The sequence below is a fragment of the Amblyraja radiata genome, chromosome 32 (genome assembly GCF_010909765.2).
Source record: "Amblyraja radiata isolate CabotCenter1 chromosome 32, sAmbRad1.1.pri, whole genome shotgun sequence".
Classification (NCBI taxonomy): Eukaryota; Metazoa; Chordata; class Chondrichthyes; order Rajiformes; family Rajidae; genus Amblyraja; species Amblyraja radiata.
Genome location: NC_045987.1, coordinates 23,543,818 through 23,561,039, shown reverse-complemented (window position 1 = coordinate 23,561,039; position 17,222 = coordinate 23,543,818). Strand labels below are relative to the sequence as shown.

The following is a 17,222-nucleotide window of genomic DNA, read 5'->3' as shown; positions in this document are numbered from 1 at the left end:
AACCTGAACGGAAACCTCTGGAGACTTTGCGCCCCACCCAAGGTTTACGTGCGGTTCCCGGAGGTTGCAGGTTGTTGCCGGAGGTTGCAGGTAGTGGAAGTAGGTAGGGAGACTGACAGAAACCTCCGGGAACCGCACGGAAACCTTGGGTGGGGCACAAAGTCTCTAGAGTTTTCCGTTCAGGTTTCCTAAGTGGGACAGGGGCATAAGACAGCAACTCTATCTCTGCGCCACTGTGCCGCCCTTGATTCTCCAAAACTATTTATTGGTATTACCGTTGGTTAGAATTGCCATGTATACCAAGCTACAGTAAAAAAAAATCTGTGTTTTGCGTGCTATCCAAGCAAAGCACACCATACACAAGTACATCAGGCAGCGCAAAAGAGAAATTAAATATGCGTGCAGAATAGAGCTGCAGAAAAACTGCAGATTAAAAAAAGCGCAAGTGGAAGATCAAGGAATTCAGCCCTAGCGTGTGAGAAATCCTTTTGAGAGAGTCTGATCTGTGGGGAAGAAGCTGTTCTTGAATCTGGGTTTAGTTGTGACTCATATGCCGTGGATTGCAGTCGCTCTTTGAATCAATTTCAAACTGAACAGTGACCTAATCCTGTCAAGAAAAATGATGCGACTTCAATGCTTCATTTCCAGATAAGTTACGAGCGGCATTAATAGGGTAGTCAGTCAGGATGGATATGTCAAAGACTTGAGGGTATAGCTTTCTGCGGTGAGAGGGGTAAAGTTTAAAGGTGATGCATGGGGCACTTTTGTTTTTACGTGGAATGTTGTGGGCAACTCAACGACAGCGGAGGCAGATACCATAGTGGTGTTTAACAGGATGTTAGATCGGCACATGGATATTCAGGGGATGGAGGGATATGGATTGCGTGTAGGCGGATGAAATTAATTTATCTTGGCATCATGTGCGGCACAGACATTGTGGGCTGAAGGGCCTGCTGCTGTATTTTACTATGTTGCACTGAGGCAATATATCCTCTGGGTGAAGAGTACAGTCACCATTCCAGCTCTCCATGGAGTCATTAGCTCAGTTTACCGTCACGTGTATCGAGGTTCAGTGAAAAGCTTTTGTTGCGTGCTAGTCAGCAGAAAGACAATACGTGATTACAATCTATCCAGTTACAGCGTACAGATACACGGTTAGGGAATAACATTTAGTGCAAGGTAAAGCCAGCAAAGTCTGATCAAGGATAGTCCAAGGGGTCACCAATGAGATACAGTCGTTCAGCACTGCTCTCTGGTTGTGGTAGGATGATTCCGTTTCCTGATAACAGCTGGGAAGAAACTGTCCCTGAATCTGGAGGTGTGCGTTTTCACACTTGTATACCTTTTGCCTGATGGGAGAGGGGAGACAAGGGAGTGGCCAGGGTGTGACTTGTCCTTCGACAAAAACATCGTCACGTCCAAGAAGGTTAAACACATGAACTTCTCAAAACAGCTCAAAAATTGAGATCGCAATATAGTGTAAGAAGGGACTGCAGATGCTGGTTTAAATCGAAGATAGACACAAAATGTTGGAGTAACTCAACAGGTCAGAAAAAGCATCTCTGCAGAAAAGGAATAGGTGACGTTTGGGGTCGAGACCCTTCGTCAGACAATGTATTATCAGGTTGTGAGTATAACCGATCAAGATCTAAACAAGTACCGATGAGATTTCACGTATTGGGAGCCTGCCACTAGAGGTCCTCAGTGGGCTACAGAGAAGACCAGGCTTAAATTAAGCAGGAAAAAAAATTTGACTGTGCTACATTTTGATTTACTTTCGCAGGTCCCGCTGGTTTTGAGTACTCTACAGTAATGTTCGACAGAATGGTACCTACTGGAACAAAGACATTTGTTTATAACACACGTGAAAAACGGCAGGCAGGTGAAGATCAGCCATCCAACCCACGCCATCCTGGCTTCATCCCATTGAAGTTCACGGTGATCCCAAATCACTGTCACAAACCCCACCCGGTAGAGGAGCAGGATAAATATACATATAAATGGCTAATTCAGAGCAACTAAGCCTGGAAATGTTTCTCAAACCACGAAATAATCAGAGATACACAAAAATGCTGGAGAAACTCAGCGGGTGCAGCAGCATCTATGGAGCGAAGGAAATAGGCAACGTTTCGTCCCGAAACGTTGCCTATTTCCTTCGCTCCATAGATGCTGCTGCACCTGCTGAGTTTCTCCAGCATTTTTTTGTACCTTCGATTTTCCAGCATCTGCAGTTCCTTCTTAAACAAATAAATCAGAGATATGGAAACAATAGCGAAAATAAAGTGTATTATCCCATATCCTGTTATAAGCTTCCTTTATTCACAGGAACTCATCCAGCTCACGTTATGAATGGATGGGGCAAACCCACAGTTGATGTGTGTGCTGCAACTAATTCCAGGCCTTAATCAGTGAAAAGGTAAACATCGCATCATCTAGCCAATGTAGTATATTCTTAAGTCCCCAGATTGTCTGCAGCACGTCAAAGAGTCCCTTCGTCATTTAAAGCACTGAATACCTCCAAGGGATCTAATTTCCTGGAACAAAAAGACCCAGGGCGGCACAATAGACAATAGACAATAGGTGCAGGAGTAGGCCATTTGGCCCTTCGAGCCAGCACCGCCATTCAATGTGATCATGGCTGCTCATCCCCAATCAGTACCCCGTTCCTGCCTTCTCCCCCATATCCCCTGACTCTGCTATTTTTAAGAGCCCTATCTAGCTCTCTCTTGAAAGCATCCAGAGAACCTGCCTCCACCGCCCTCTGAGGCAGAGAATTCCACCGCCCTTCAGCCCAACGTGCTCCGTTTCCTCCCACGCTCCAAAGACGTGCAGGTTTGTAGGGTTAATTGGCTTTGGTAAAAATTGGAAATTGTCCCGAGCGTGTCGGATAGTGCTGGTCGGCGCAGACTCTGTGGGCCGAAGGGCCTGTTTCCACACCTTATCGCTAAACTAGGCTCCATAAATACATTATTATGACCTTGCATCAAGGCACTGATCCTCCTTGAAATATTTTCCAAGGTTTCAAAACCAGTCTACAAAATTCAAAACTGCTTTCCAGATGTGGCTAGTGTAGGAAAACAGTTGTGTTGTGTTTTAAATTGGATCATCCTGGCAACAGATTCTCAAAGTCTATTTGCTTTAATGTAGCTTCACTGCCGTTTATTAAACGCTAAGGATTTTATCACAGCCAGATCCCTTTCTTTGTTGACAGACTTTAGTTCAAAATCCCAGATGGTGTAAACGTGCAATATCTGTTAAGTTGATGAATTCCGGGGAATTTATCAAATTGTTATTTCATGGAACAGGCCATCCCAGGCAAGATCAGCACTGATTGGCCATCAATAACTGTCACAAGAGTGATACAGGGTGGAAACAGGCCCTTCGGCCCAACTTGCCCGCACCACCCAGCATGTCTCATCTGCACTAGTCCCACCTGCCTGCCTTTGGCCCATATCCGTTTCAACCTGTCCTATCCATGTACCAGTCTAATTGCTTCTTAAACGTCGAAATAGCCCTTGCCTCAACTACCTCCTCCGGCGGCTCATTCCTTACACCCACCACCCTTAGCGTGAAAAAGTTATCCCTCAGGTTCCTATTAAATCTTTCCCCCTTCACCTTAAGCCTATGTCCTCTGGTTCTCGATTCCCCTACTCTGGGCAAGAGACACTGTGCGTCCACCCAATCTATTCCTCTATTGATCTTATACACTGTCACAATTAACTGTCCTTGAACTGAGGAGCTCTAGGACCATTTCACGGAGCAGTGAAATGCTCTGTGAACCCGAATTCACAGAGACGCCAAACCAAGAAAAAGCGAGTTTCCTTCCTTAAAAGGTCACTGATAACCCAGATGAGTTTCTCCAACAACCTGATAGTTTCACAGCCACCATATTGAGCCTCGTTTTTGCAGCTTTATTTGATTAACAAATTAAAATCTCTCAACTACGAGAACACAAAATGGACAGCATGTGTGGACAGAATGGACAGATGTTGTTCAGGTTGGGAGCCTTCTTTAGTCTGAAGAAGGTTTCCAAGCCGACATCATGATTGTGGTCATTGTTCTTCGTTGATCATTAAAAGGCATTTGGATGATGAAGGCTTGTAGGGATATGGGCCACAAGTTGGCAGGTGGGACTAGTGCAGATGGGGCGCATTCGTCAACATGGGCATGTTGGGTCAACGGGCCTGTTTGTGTGCTGTACAACTCTATGGACCATCCTTTGTCCATTCCCTGCACAACATGCTCACTCAGTTCGGTTTAGTTCAGTTAGCTTTTGTGGCGTGCCAACCAATCAGCAGAAAGGCAATACAATCAATGAATTCACAGAGTATAGATACGTGATAAGGGAATAACGTTTAGTGCGAGGTAAAGCCTGCAAAGTCCGAACAAGGATAGACCGAGTGTCATCAAATAAGTCGATAGTAGTTCAGCACTGCTCACTGGCAATAAATATCCTGCTCGGACCTTTAAATATTAATAAATGTATCAAATGCAGTTGTGAAACATTTGGATATCAGCAGATGTGTGAAATCTACTTAAAGCTCAGACAACAGGCAATCCTGAAAGCCCACACAAGTCATGCACGTCATGAACCATTATCAATCACTGTTAAACTGTTAACCATGCAGTAATACTCTTAGACTCTGGCCTGTACCTTTATCAAGCACAATGGCTACATGCCCCTATGTTGCATCTGTAGTAGCCAAACTTCAGAAGTAGCTGCCATATTATTCTGACTAGAATCCGATGTCTGGAGCCATAAGTTCAAATCCTAGCATGAGGACTGCAGATACTTAAATTCAAATAATTAGAAAAGGCTGGAATATCGAGCCGCTACCGTTAAGAGTGACAATTAAACTACAAGATATTCATAAACCCCCATGTAATTCACTAATGTGAACCCGCTATCAGTACACAACCCACTCTAAGTGGGTGATTCTTGACTGCCCTCTGAAACAGGCAAAAAAATACTCATGTGTAGGAAGGAACTGCAGAAGCGGGTTTACACCAAAGATAGACACAAAAAGCTGGAGTAACTCAGCGGGACAGGCAGCATCTCTGGAGAAAAGAAATAGGTGACGTTTCAAGTCGAGACCTTTCAGACTGAGAGGCGGGGGAGAGGGATAGCAGAGATATGAAAAGGGATGTGGAACAAATGAATGAAAGGTATGCAAAAGGATAAATCAAAGCCAAGAAATACTCATTTCCAGGCAGAATTAGGAATGGGCTGTACTTGTTCGTTTAACCAAAAATCTCCACATCTCTTGAACCCGAATCAAAATATAAACTTGTTGCCAACAGTTTTACAAGTTCACGAACCGCATGGTTGTAATTTATTTTCACTGGGAAAACCCGAGATCCTAAAATGAAAGAGTTGATCTTGAAAGTGTCAGTATCATTAAGATTTAAGGCATCATTAAACTGGCCTCAAAACTACTTGATAAAACCTGGGAGAAAATCCGAACAAAGCACTCCAGCTTTAAAATGCGGTCACTGCATGAGGAAATAAACTAGCCCGAGAAAGGGAGACTTGAAAAACTAGGTTGCGTGCTTTTTTGGTGAAATACAGTCTATGCAGACAAACAAAAGAGCCTTGCATACTTTCAAAGGGAAAGGATCAATATTTTCTCCTTTATCACCTTCAGTTTAATAACCCAGTTTACAATGTCAATCCCAGGTGACTACACACACAGCAAAAAATCATTCACTAATTCCTTTTTTCATTTAGTAGACAAACCACAAACCTCTAGTCCCTGTTGTACACTTACAGACATTTCTGCTGTAGTCAATGACAGGTTTTTCACAAGACTGAAAGCTAAGTAGAATTTCATAAGAAGCTAAAAATTATCAGCATTTTGTGAAATCCTTTGGGTGCAACACATTTTTTGTTAAAAACAGCAAAAACTGATCTGTATCTAATTAAATCTTTACTGTGACCCTACTTGGGAACAAATGCTGACGTTAATGGGTTTTTTTAAATTCCACATCAAAATCTAATCGAATAATTGACTGCTCAAAATCAAGCATTTCGATCATATTCTTCTTAATTCTCTGTCTAATAGTATTACTTTTCTGATACATTTTTGCTTTGAAACATTTAATTAAAATTACATAATCCTGCAAAGTAATTTGTGAAGCAAGACAGCAAGATGAAGAACAAAGCAGATCAATCTACTCCATGTCAAACTTCTACAAGCCAACAAGTTTTAGAATTTGTTTACCAAAATATCGCAATTTAAAATAACACCAGTTTGCGATTCACTTACAACATGAGATTGCCAAAGAAAAACTGTGTTGATATTCTAACAAAGTCCAAAATTGAACTAAATCCAAGATTGGAAATAACCGCATTTTAAATGAATACACAAATCAAGTTATAATGACAAAATATGTAGGAATGAACTGCAGATGCTGGTTTATACGGAAGATAATCACAAAATGCAGGAGCAACTCAGCGCGTCTGTTGCTGGTCCACATTTGTTCTGGCCTTTTCCCATCTCCAGATTTCACCCTCATCCTCACCACCCATCCCTCCCCACCCCCCACCATCCCCACACCTTCACTATCTTTCAGTCTGAAGAAGGGTTTCGGCCCAAAACGTTGCCTATTTCCTTCACTCCATAGATGTTGCTGCACCCGCTGAGTTTTTCCAACATTTTTGTGTACCTTCGGACACAAAACGTCACCTATACCATTCCTCCAGAGATGCTACCTGACCCGCTGAGCTACTCCAGCATTTTGTGTCCATCTTCCATTAATAATGAAATTAAGCAAAACCAATATAAACTTGAAAAATGGAAACATTCTAGATAATTAAAATGTTTATTTTTCCTGCGTTTCTGAACGGATCACAAACAGTTCTAAATACAGGTAAAAGCAAGCTAGTAAATGGAAATACAAAGTGAATGTGCACAACTAAGTCATAGGCCTTCGCCTGGCCAGTTTCAACAAGGTTGTAGCTGCCAGCTCACCATTTAATGATATAGGAAGCTGGAGTCCAATAAGCAGAAAATGATGGCACTAGGACTTGTACATTTCATAAAAAGATACACTTGGCACAATAGCCGGCACAGCGGTAGAGTTGCTGCTTTACAGCAACAGAGACCCGGGTTCGATCCTCACTATGGAGTTTGTGCATTGTACGTTCTCCCTGTGACCACATGGGTTTTCTCCGGGTGCTCCCACACTCCAAAGACGTACAGATTTGTAGGTTATTTGGCTTCGGGAAAATTGTAAATTGTCCCTAACGTTAGTCTGCGGGGATCGCTGGTCAGTGTGGGCTCAGTGGGCTGAAGGGCGCGTTTCCATGCTGTGTCTCTAAACCAAAACGAGACTAATACAGACTATTCCACAACAACCAAGACGATAGGAGTGGTAGAATTCCTATAGTTTAGCATTGTGCTCATTTTAAACATAGATCCTCACTATTTGTAAATTTGCAGCTGGAAATTCAATATGAACCATGGACACAATATCCCCGAGGTGGTTCATTCCTTAGATCTGCACTTTAAAGGGAATCTCATAAAAGTCGTCTAATTGGGCCACAGACAATTAATGATAAATGAAGAGAATTTTAAACTAGTGGGTACGGCAATCCACTGCTGGTCAGTAAGAACAAAGAGCTGACATTTACAGAGGGTGACTGAATTGTAATAACCAAGTGTAGGGCTGACAAACTTTGGGCGTTACGGTGGCACAAGCCAGAAACCCAGGTTAGATCCTGACCACGGGTGCTGTCTATACGGAGTTTGCACGTTCTCCCCGTGGCCGCATGGGTTTTCTCCGGGTGATCTGGTTTCCTCCCACACTCCAAAGACATACAGGTTTGTAGGTTAATTGGCTTCAGTAAAAAATCCTAAATTGTCCCTAATGTGTGTCGGATAGTGTAAGTGTATGGGGATGGCTGGTTGGTGCGGACACGATGGAGCGAAGGGAGTGTTTACGAGCTGTATCTCTAAAGTAAACTAAACTAAATACATATTTCAGATTTATCTGCAGACAGTTTGAGGGATGAATGAGGGGATGGTAATGTCGGGAGAGAATATAGAACTCGAAAGCTCAACTCAAAAGCCACCAGTCTAGCTTCATTGAAGGTACCGGCTGAAAACTGCTTCAATTGAAGTCAATGGTTTTCTTCTCCCCAGAATTATACTGGAAGAAATTATGGAACATCCAAGGCCTGATGTTGAAACAAAGTCTTACAACACAGTAAGAGTGAAGGGGTCAAGTCAAATGAGAAATGCTAATTCAGCATTGTCGGACAATGGTACTCAAGGAGCAGAACGTAAATAAGGACCAGTATTAAGCTAAAGGTGAATCATTCAATGAGTATAAATGCTCTGGCTGTAGTTTGTCAGGCAAAAGCAAAAACACCCAAAGATTTGTCTAATTAAATGAGGGATTAGAAGAAGTATTGAGATAGGATGGTGTGATCAACCATGTTCCAGACTGCAGAGAGATCAAAGAGGGTAACACAAAGTGCTGGAGGAACTCAGCGGGTCAGGCAACATCTGCGATGGGAACAGACAAACAATGTTTCAGATTCGGACTGAGTATGATGTACCTCAGTGTACTTCCTTGTGTGCTTACTGTCAGTATTATTTCAAGGTTGTGGTAAGAACAGAAGCAGGATTCAGAAAGATTAAAAGGGAACTGCAGATGGAAGAAGCAACAGAAACTGCATTGCAAATGAAGGGAAGGTTGAAGATGGAGCTGGAGCCCGCAAGGATAAAGTACAAACCGTTTGAGGTGCGGGTGGTGGGACGGCAGTATTGAAATTGAGGGCAATCCATATCCGAAAACGGGAAACACTTCTTCAGCTCACATGTGGGATTGCGGAGGAGGTGAAAGTGTTAACCGTTTTGCATCAAATGAACATTTGTGGGTCAGAGCATGACATGTCGGATATAGCAGCATATTGGTCATTTTATTCAACTGGTAAAATGAGGCTTGGACGAGTGATGTGGAGTCAGAAATTCAATTCTACCTCCACTGCTGGCAAATTTAAAATCAATTAACTTGTTAAATAAGCCTGCAATTTAAACAAAAGGACAGTACTAGCAATGGTGACCATGAAGCTACTAGATTGCAGTGAAGTCCCTTGTGGTTTCCAGATGGCTTTCAGAGAAGGTAATCTGGCATCTTTACTTGCGTTGCCCTTTATGTTACCTCAGAATTACAAAATTCTGGCTGACTCTTAACTGTATCCTGAAATAGCCCTGCAAGCTTCTTCGTTCACGAGCGATTAGAAATGGACAATAAATTCTGGCCTTGTCAGTGACAACCACATCACATGAATGAACTCATTAAAAAAAGCTCACAAAAGGCCCAGGAGAAATGAGGAAATGGGAGAGAAGCCAGGGAAACCAGCAACAGAGGGACTTGAATAGCCGATCTCAATCTTAATACCAAAACGACTCTGTGGGGGTTTCTGTCCACTATATGGGGAGGGGGGGCAGAATGAAGGTTTAATATGACTATTGGCACAGAAAGGAGGTGTGATTCTCTTTCATCTGGAGCAGTGGATGTGATCAGTGGAAACTAAACAATGCTCAATGTCAGGGAAAATCGAGAAAATAAATTAGTTATTCCTCCCTCATCTTGAAACCCCCAATCCCAAATTAACAACAAATTCAATCAAATGACTCAAATAAAATTTGTCGACTTGCTTGGACTTGCCGTTTTGAAGGAGTTTAAGGCGGATGAAAACGTATCCTTGTAGGTTACGTTTAAAATAACTAGCAATTATAGAGCATGCTTAATGTAGTGAAACATCCCAATGCATTTCAGAGGCATAATAAAAAGAAGAAATAAAAATACCACAGATCCCATAAGAAGCCTGCCTTTGATATTGCTTGCCTAGGGCTCGAGTGGGACTAAGTCGGAGGTGTTAAAATGGGCATTTTTGCCTGTTTTAATTCTGCTAAAGATGTCAGTTTTTCCTCATTGGTCAGAGATGCTGCCTGTCCCACCGAGTTACTCCAGCATTTTGTGTTTATCTTCTAAATATTCTCTATTTTGAATCACAGAGTCTTTTACTGAGAGTAAGGGAATCAAGAAACAGTGGAGATAGGTTTAAGATCAGATGGGAAAGATTTAATGGGAACCTCAGGGACAATTTTTCCACACAGACGGTGGAGGGTATATTGAATACGCCGCCACAGGAGGTAGTTGAGGCAGATACTAGAACAGCATTTAAAAGACATTCATACAGGTACATGGATAGGATAGGTTTATAGGCCAAACGCAGGGAGGTGGGACTAGTGTAGATGGGGCACCTTGGTCAGCATGGGCAAGTTGGGCCGAAGGGCCTGTTTCCCTGCTCTATGATTCCTACGTGCAAATTTGTGCAGCTTTCCTTCCGAAGGTATCGTACACCAGCTCAAAGCCCTCTCACAAAAGCCTGAATTCGATAGATTGTCCTGGTGCAACACAGGTGAAGTATTGGAACCACTTTTAACCAAGGAAATTATTAGGTGGATGTAAAAGTTTGGGCTCCACAGAAAATTATTTTATGGAAACTTCGGACTCCAACCAAGTAACCTAGCAACCAGACAGGAAGTCAGCATCACCAAGAATGGGCTATGGACATTTCATGGGCTCTTCAGTCAGAAAGCACACTTGATCCACATAGCCTCTTTTTCTTACTTACCGAATAGTTTAGTTAAGTTGAGTTTTGGCTTCGAGATACAGTGCAGATACAGGCCCTTTGGCCCACCGGGTCTGCGCTGACCAGCGATCCCCGCACATTAACACTATCCTACACCCACTCAGGACAATTTTTACATTTACACCAAGTCAATTAATCTGCAAATCTGTGCGTCTTTGGAGTGAGGGAGGAAACCGAAGATCACGGAGAAAACTCACGCAGGTCACGGGGAGAACGTACAAACTCCATATAGACAGCACCTGTAGTCGGGATCGAACCCGGGTCTCCGGCGCTGTGAGATAGTGAAAGGCTTGGATAGAGTGGACGTGAACAGGATATTTCCACTAGTGGGAGAGTCAAGGACTAGAGGTCATAGCCTCAGAATTAAAGGGCATTCCTTTAAGAAGGAGATGAGGAATTTCTTTAGTCAGAGGGTGGTGAATCTGTGTAATTCTTTGCCACAGAAGACTGTGGAGGCCAAGTCAATGGATATTTTTACGGCAGAGATAGATTCTTGATTAGTACGCATGTCAGAGGTTATGGGGAGAAGGCAGGAGAATGGGGTTAAGAAGGAGAGCTAGATCAGCCATGATTGAATGGCAGGGTAGACTTGATGGGCCGAGTGTCCTAATTCTGCACCTATCACTTATGACCTTCTTCCTCGTCTCATAGAATCCAAAATCCCACCAAATTTAGTTTAGAGATACCCCGTATAAGCAGACCCTTCAGCCCACCGAGTCCATGCCAGCCAACAATCAACCTTACACTAGTTCTTTGTCCTATACACCAGGGACAATTTACAGACCTCTACATATTTGGAAGGAAACCGGAGCACCCGGAGGAAACCCACACGGTCCGTTCAGACAGCATCCGTAGCCAGGATCGAACCTGGGTCTCTGGCGCTGTGAGGCAGCAACTCTAGTGCTGCACCACTGTGAGGCCGCATCCACCACCTGCTCCTCAAACTTCACATTTGACTGTACTTGCAATTCTCCAGAACTGGTGACCTTCCTCAACCCGTTCTACCACAAAAACGCCCAACAGCATTCATCCTAAAGGCCTCGCTTTGGCCATGACTCCTCGAGCTCATAGTGCACTATGGTGAATGAGGCTTCCCACTTGTCATCTTCTCTGGAATGATAGTGGACTGCAGCGATAACTAATGCCAGTTCATAGCTGGGCTCTTGGTCTAATGGAGAGCCAAGGATATTGATCATCACTATGTTTTGAATGAAAACCACAACACGTCTTTCCTTGGCAGGTAAAGAATCAGACATGCAAACGTGTGGGGGAAAAAGAGTAAAAGGTGCAAGTTAATTAATTGGTTCTTGGCCTCTGCCCTCCATTCAGTGAATGGTGTATAAATCTGTAAATCATACTGACATTTTCACTCAGAGAGTTGTGAATCTGTGGAATTCTCTGCCACAGAGAGCAGTGGAGACCAACATACTCAATGTATTCAAGAGAGAGTTGGATATAGTTCTTAGGGCTAATAGAATCAAGGGATCTGGGGGGAGAGCAGGAACAGAGTACTGATTCTGAATGATCAGATTAAAGGCAATGCTGGCTCGATGGGCCGAATAGCCTACTCCTGTGCCTATTTTCTATGTTTCTATGTTCCTTTGACATGCATTCCCAATTCAGTGCACTTGTGGGTGGTAAAATACTCAAGATACTGTAGGCATCAAAAAGCATTGGAGCAGTACCACCGGAGTTGTCTTTGCAAGATCCAGCTAAAGGATAAGGATAAGCAAACCAATGCCAGCATCCTCTCTTGGTTCAATGTCCTGGTGAGATATATAACATATAACATATAACAATTACAACACGGAAACAGGCCATCTCGGCCCTACAGGTCCGTGCCGAACAACTTTTTTCCCTTAGTCCCACCTGCCTGCAATATAACATAAATTGCTTACATAATTCTACATAAAGATATGTAGGAAGGAACTGCAGATGCTGGTTTATACCGAAGATAGACAAAAAATGCTGGAGTAACAGGCCAGCCAGTATCTCTGGAGAAAAAGAATAGGTGATGTTTCGGGTCGGATCCCTTCTTCAAACTGGATGCGGTTCAGTCTAAAGAAGGGTTCAGACCCAAAACATCACCTATTCTTTTTCTCCAGAGATGCTGCCTGACCCGCTGAGTTACTCCAGAATTTTGTGACTATCCTGGTGAGATGTCCTGACGGCAGACATTCAAATCAAGCACTCTATCGCAAACTCCAACGCCAAAAGAGATTTTCAGGAGACATGGAAAATGCCCAAAGATGGCCCCCGAACCTCCTTGAAAAATGTCTTACTATCACCGGCTCATGGCAATCCTCACTTTGGGCTGCTCAAACTGACTGATGGGAAGGCACAAAGAGCTGTGTCTCCCTCCAACTGGAACGCATGGAGGCCCAGCATAAACAGCATAAAGTGCATCCATCTAAAGAACTCAACTAGCAGGCCCCTTACAGTTCCTCCATCTCATCAGTTGCGGTATGCATGGATCATGCATTGGGCTCCGCAGTCAGCTCTGAATCCATATGGTAGTGGCAACAAATCAACCCCAACCCGGAAAATATCCTGACAACAGGAGGAGGAAACAAAAAACCTCCTTACTTCTGTTACAGTGAAAATTAAAGAATACTGCTCTCATTGCAGCATATCCTCTGGGACAAGTCGAAGATTTAAAATTCACACCCATATCAGGAACTGGTTCCCTTAAGAAATGTTCCCCAAATGAAAATGGTAAATCCACAGAGAAGGTGAGCCATCAATTTTGTAAAACACAGTACCTGGGAAGGTTAGGAACACAGCTTGATGAAGATGACGTAAATGATGTTTTAGTAGTCGATGTTGGGATTTCTTGTGTCCTTGGAACTTTTCCCATTCTGTACCAGATTCCCATGTTGTTCAGTTCCCTAAGTAGACAATAAACAAGTTACAGAAAACCAAATTAAAAAAGACCAATTATCCCTTTGCAGATCCCTCCACAGATGCTGCCTGGTCCACTGAGTTATTCCGCAGTTTGCTTTTTGCTGTCCATAAAACATCCGCAGTCTATGGTGTCTCTAATATACAAATTATATTTTGTGGGAAATATACTTACTTGTCGGAAAGTTTATGTATTAGGGTGACAAAAAGTGTACCAAAGGCTATTTCATAAGCTCAAGATGGCAAGATTAAACAACCAAACTCAATTTTCCTTCTTGGTTTGAATAGATTCTTTATATTCTCAATCAGACATCCAAATACAGTACTGTTAAAGGGTCACATTCTTCCTTTCAGTTGCAGATGATTGCGGCACAGTGTCGCAGAGGTAAAGTAGCTGCCTTACAGCGCCAGGGACCAATGTTCGATCCTGTCTGTACAGAGTTTGTACGTTATCCACTTGACCTGCGTGGGTTTTCTCCGAGAACATCAGTTACCTCCCACACTGCAAAGACGTGCAGGTTTGTAGGTTAATTGGCTTGGTATAACTGCAAAAATTGTCCCTAGTGTGCAGGATAGTGCCAGTGTAAGGGGATCGCTGGTCGGTGCGGACTCGGTGGGCCAAAGGGTCTATTTCCGCGCTGTATCTCTAAAACTAAAAGGCTAAAATTTCCTTCTGACTGCTTTCTTTTCACTGAGCTTTGGACTTGAAAGCAGAAAGACTTGCTTTTATGAAACTTTTAACAACTTGTCCCAAAGTGTGTTAAGTATTATTGAAGTGAGATCGAGGTTGCAATGTAGGAAAACTGCAACCAATTTGCAGAAGAACAATCTCTGCTGCTTAACCATACGATTAAAACCAGAAGACGCAAGGAACTGCAGACACTGGGATCCTGAGCAAAGCACAAGGTGTCGGAGTAACTCAACAGATCGTGCATGCTCCTCCGTGGCAGTCTGAAGAAAGTATCAAAACCGAAACGTCACCAATCCATTCCCTCCACAGATGTTGCTGTATTACTGTAGCGTTACTCTGCGTTTTAAAACCAGAATCTCGGCTTTCATGACACAGAATGAAAGATAAATGGTGGCCTAAACACCGAGGAGAACTAGAATGTAGGAGCGAGGTACTGCAGATGCTGGTTTACACAAAAGGATACAAAGTGCTGGAGTAACTCAGCGGGTCCAGGAACATCTCTGGAGAACATGGACAGGTGACGTTTTGGGTCGGAACCCTTCTTCAGACTGATTGTGTTTAGTTTAGTGTAGAGATACAGCGCAGAAACAGGCCCTTCGGCCGGCCGGGTCTGCATTGACCAGTGATCCCCATGTATTAACACGACCCTACACACACTATGGACACTCTTACATTTATACCAAGCCAATTAACCTACAAACCTGCAAGGCTTTGGAGTTTGGGAGTAAACCGAAGATGTTGGAGAAAACCCACGCAGGTCCCGGGAGAACGTACAAACTCCGTACAGACAAGCACCCGTAGTCACGATCGAACCCTGGTCTCTGGCGCTGTTAGGCAGTAGCTCTACCGCTGCGCCACCGTGCAGCCCCGCCTGTGGTGAGGGGTTGGGGCAGGAACACTGGGAGAGAGGAGAGAAGAGAGCTACTTTGCTCTTTTTCCAAGAGATGCAATCCCAGTCAGAGATCACATGAAAAGCCAGTTGATGGCTATTTTGTAAAAGATTATGACTACAACATTCACAATTCCTTTGGTCCCTGCTGTCTTTACCACACTCCCAATGCAGTCAGGCAGTCAGCTTCTCTGGCCACAGTGTGTGGTCGTAAGCTCTCATAATTACAGGTATAACATTTTGTTAGGCTGAATTAGTGGTTGGGTAACACATATAGCATTGAACTTAAATGTACCCACTCACAATGATCAAGCTAGCTTTCGGATCTTTGAACATGTGTTTGAGATGCCCCTCAGTTTCTCTACATTTCTCAGTTTCCTATTGTTTAGTTGACATTTCTTTGCCTCTTTAGACCTTCCGAAATAACAAACCTGATCATTTTCTTCCATCTTTTCATTGATATTGTCAGGCAGTTTATGACTTTATCCGTTAACTAGCGATCGCTAGTCATGTTGAATGTTGTGTTTTCTACAAACTGCTTAATCCCTTACATTGTTTGCAAAATTATTACTTAATCCAGAAAACGAGCAATCATGTACTAGGCTCTACAGAAACATACCACCAACAAACTCCCAGGAACAAAAGCACTCGTAAACCATAGCCGTTTGCTCTCTGCCACATTGAATCCATCCTTCCTTTGATTTCCCCCCCTCCACGGTTTTTCATTTACTGGCCAGCCCATTGCGTGGGACCGGATCAGAAGCCTTGCTAAAATCCATACAGATTGCATCAAACTCACTGTGTCCTAACTATCCCTCCTGCGCCACTCACTAACTTGCCTGGATAGAGTGGATGTGGAGTGGACATTTTCACTTGGGGGACAGTCTAGGACCACAGGTCACAGCCTTAGAATTAAAGGACGTTCCTTTGGGAAGGCGATGAGGAGGAATTTCTTTAGTCAGAGGGTGGTGAATCTGTGGAATTCATTGCCACAGAAGGCTGTGGAGGTCAAGTCAATGGATATTTTTAAGGCAGAGATAGACAGATTCTTGATTAGTACCAGTGTCAGGGGTTATGGGGTGAAGGCAGGAGAATGGGGTTAGGAGGGCAAGATAGATCAGCCATGATTGAATGGCGGAGTCCACTTGACTGGCTGAATGGCCTAATTCTGCTCCCATCACTTGTGAACTAACTCGCTTCCCCCTCCCCAGCTCTGGAGAGTCTTCAACCTGCAAGGCTAACTGGTTTGCTTTCAACTGATGTTGCCTGACCTGCTGATCTTTGGCAGCGTTTTCTGCTATTGTTATATCAAACACATACTTCACATTGGCTCCCAGTTACGACTGAAATAAAAATGCAATCACAGCAATGGTGGGTTTAATTTTCCTTTTATAAATCTATGCCGGCTACCTTCAATTAATTGGTATCTTCCAAAATAATGATTGAAATCATCCATCACAATTATCTTCCTGTAATACGTCCAACGTTGAGTTTATCATGCAAGTTTATAATAATAGTCTAGCCTTTGTTCTCTTTGTTTTTAAAATAGAGTAGAAGCCAGCAATCCTCTGACACTACATCAGTAGCAGAGACGATTGGACAATGATGGGCTGAATAATCTTTATTTCCTCCCTTGCCTCTATTAACAGCACAGGCGAATTTTTATTCAGGCCTTCCATTAACCTTCAACCAAAAATACCAAGCCCCCTAATATTTCCTGCTTCACTGTGTCGAACCTGTCACTATTTCACACACCTTCTCATTAACTATTATGTCCCCCATTATCTCGATGGTGAAGATAATATGCAGTGCATTTATTACAAACCACATCCATTTTCTCCACCTCAAAGAGGTTATTTTTGTTTCACAAAAGCCATTGTTATTTATACTCTGGAACGGTACATGGAAAGGTTGCTTCAACCCCCCCCACATTTATTGTCCCCCTCGCCACATAAAAAATACATGGCAATAAAGAGGCCCTTTGATTTGCACCATCACATTTGTCAGGCCCTTGAATAGCAATTTAATATTACTCCCTGCCATAATGCAAAAAGCAGCAAGCACAGCAATGA

General features: G+C 43.3%; 1 protein-coding gene across 5 annotated transcripts in view; it reads right to left on the bottom strand.

Moving 5' to 3' along the window:
* mvb12b (multivesicular body subunit 12B) overlaps positions 1-17,222 on the bottom strand; it is a 205,487-nt gene that overhangs the window by 130,149 nt on the left and 58,116 nt on the right. For all 5 annotated transcript variants that reach the window (XM_033048929.1, XM_033048930.1, XM_033048931.1 and 2 more), the window contains exon 6: positions 13,432-13,557. In XM_033048929.1, coding sequence (XP_032904820.1) covers positions 13,432-13,557 — 126 coding nt within the window. The remainder of the gene's footprint in view (positions 1-13,431; positions 13,558-17,222) is intronic.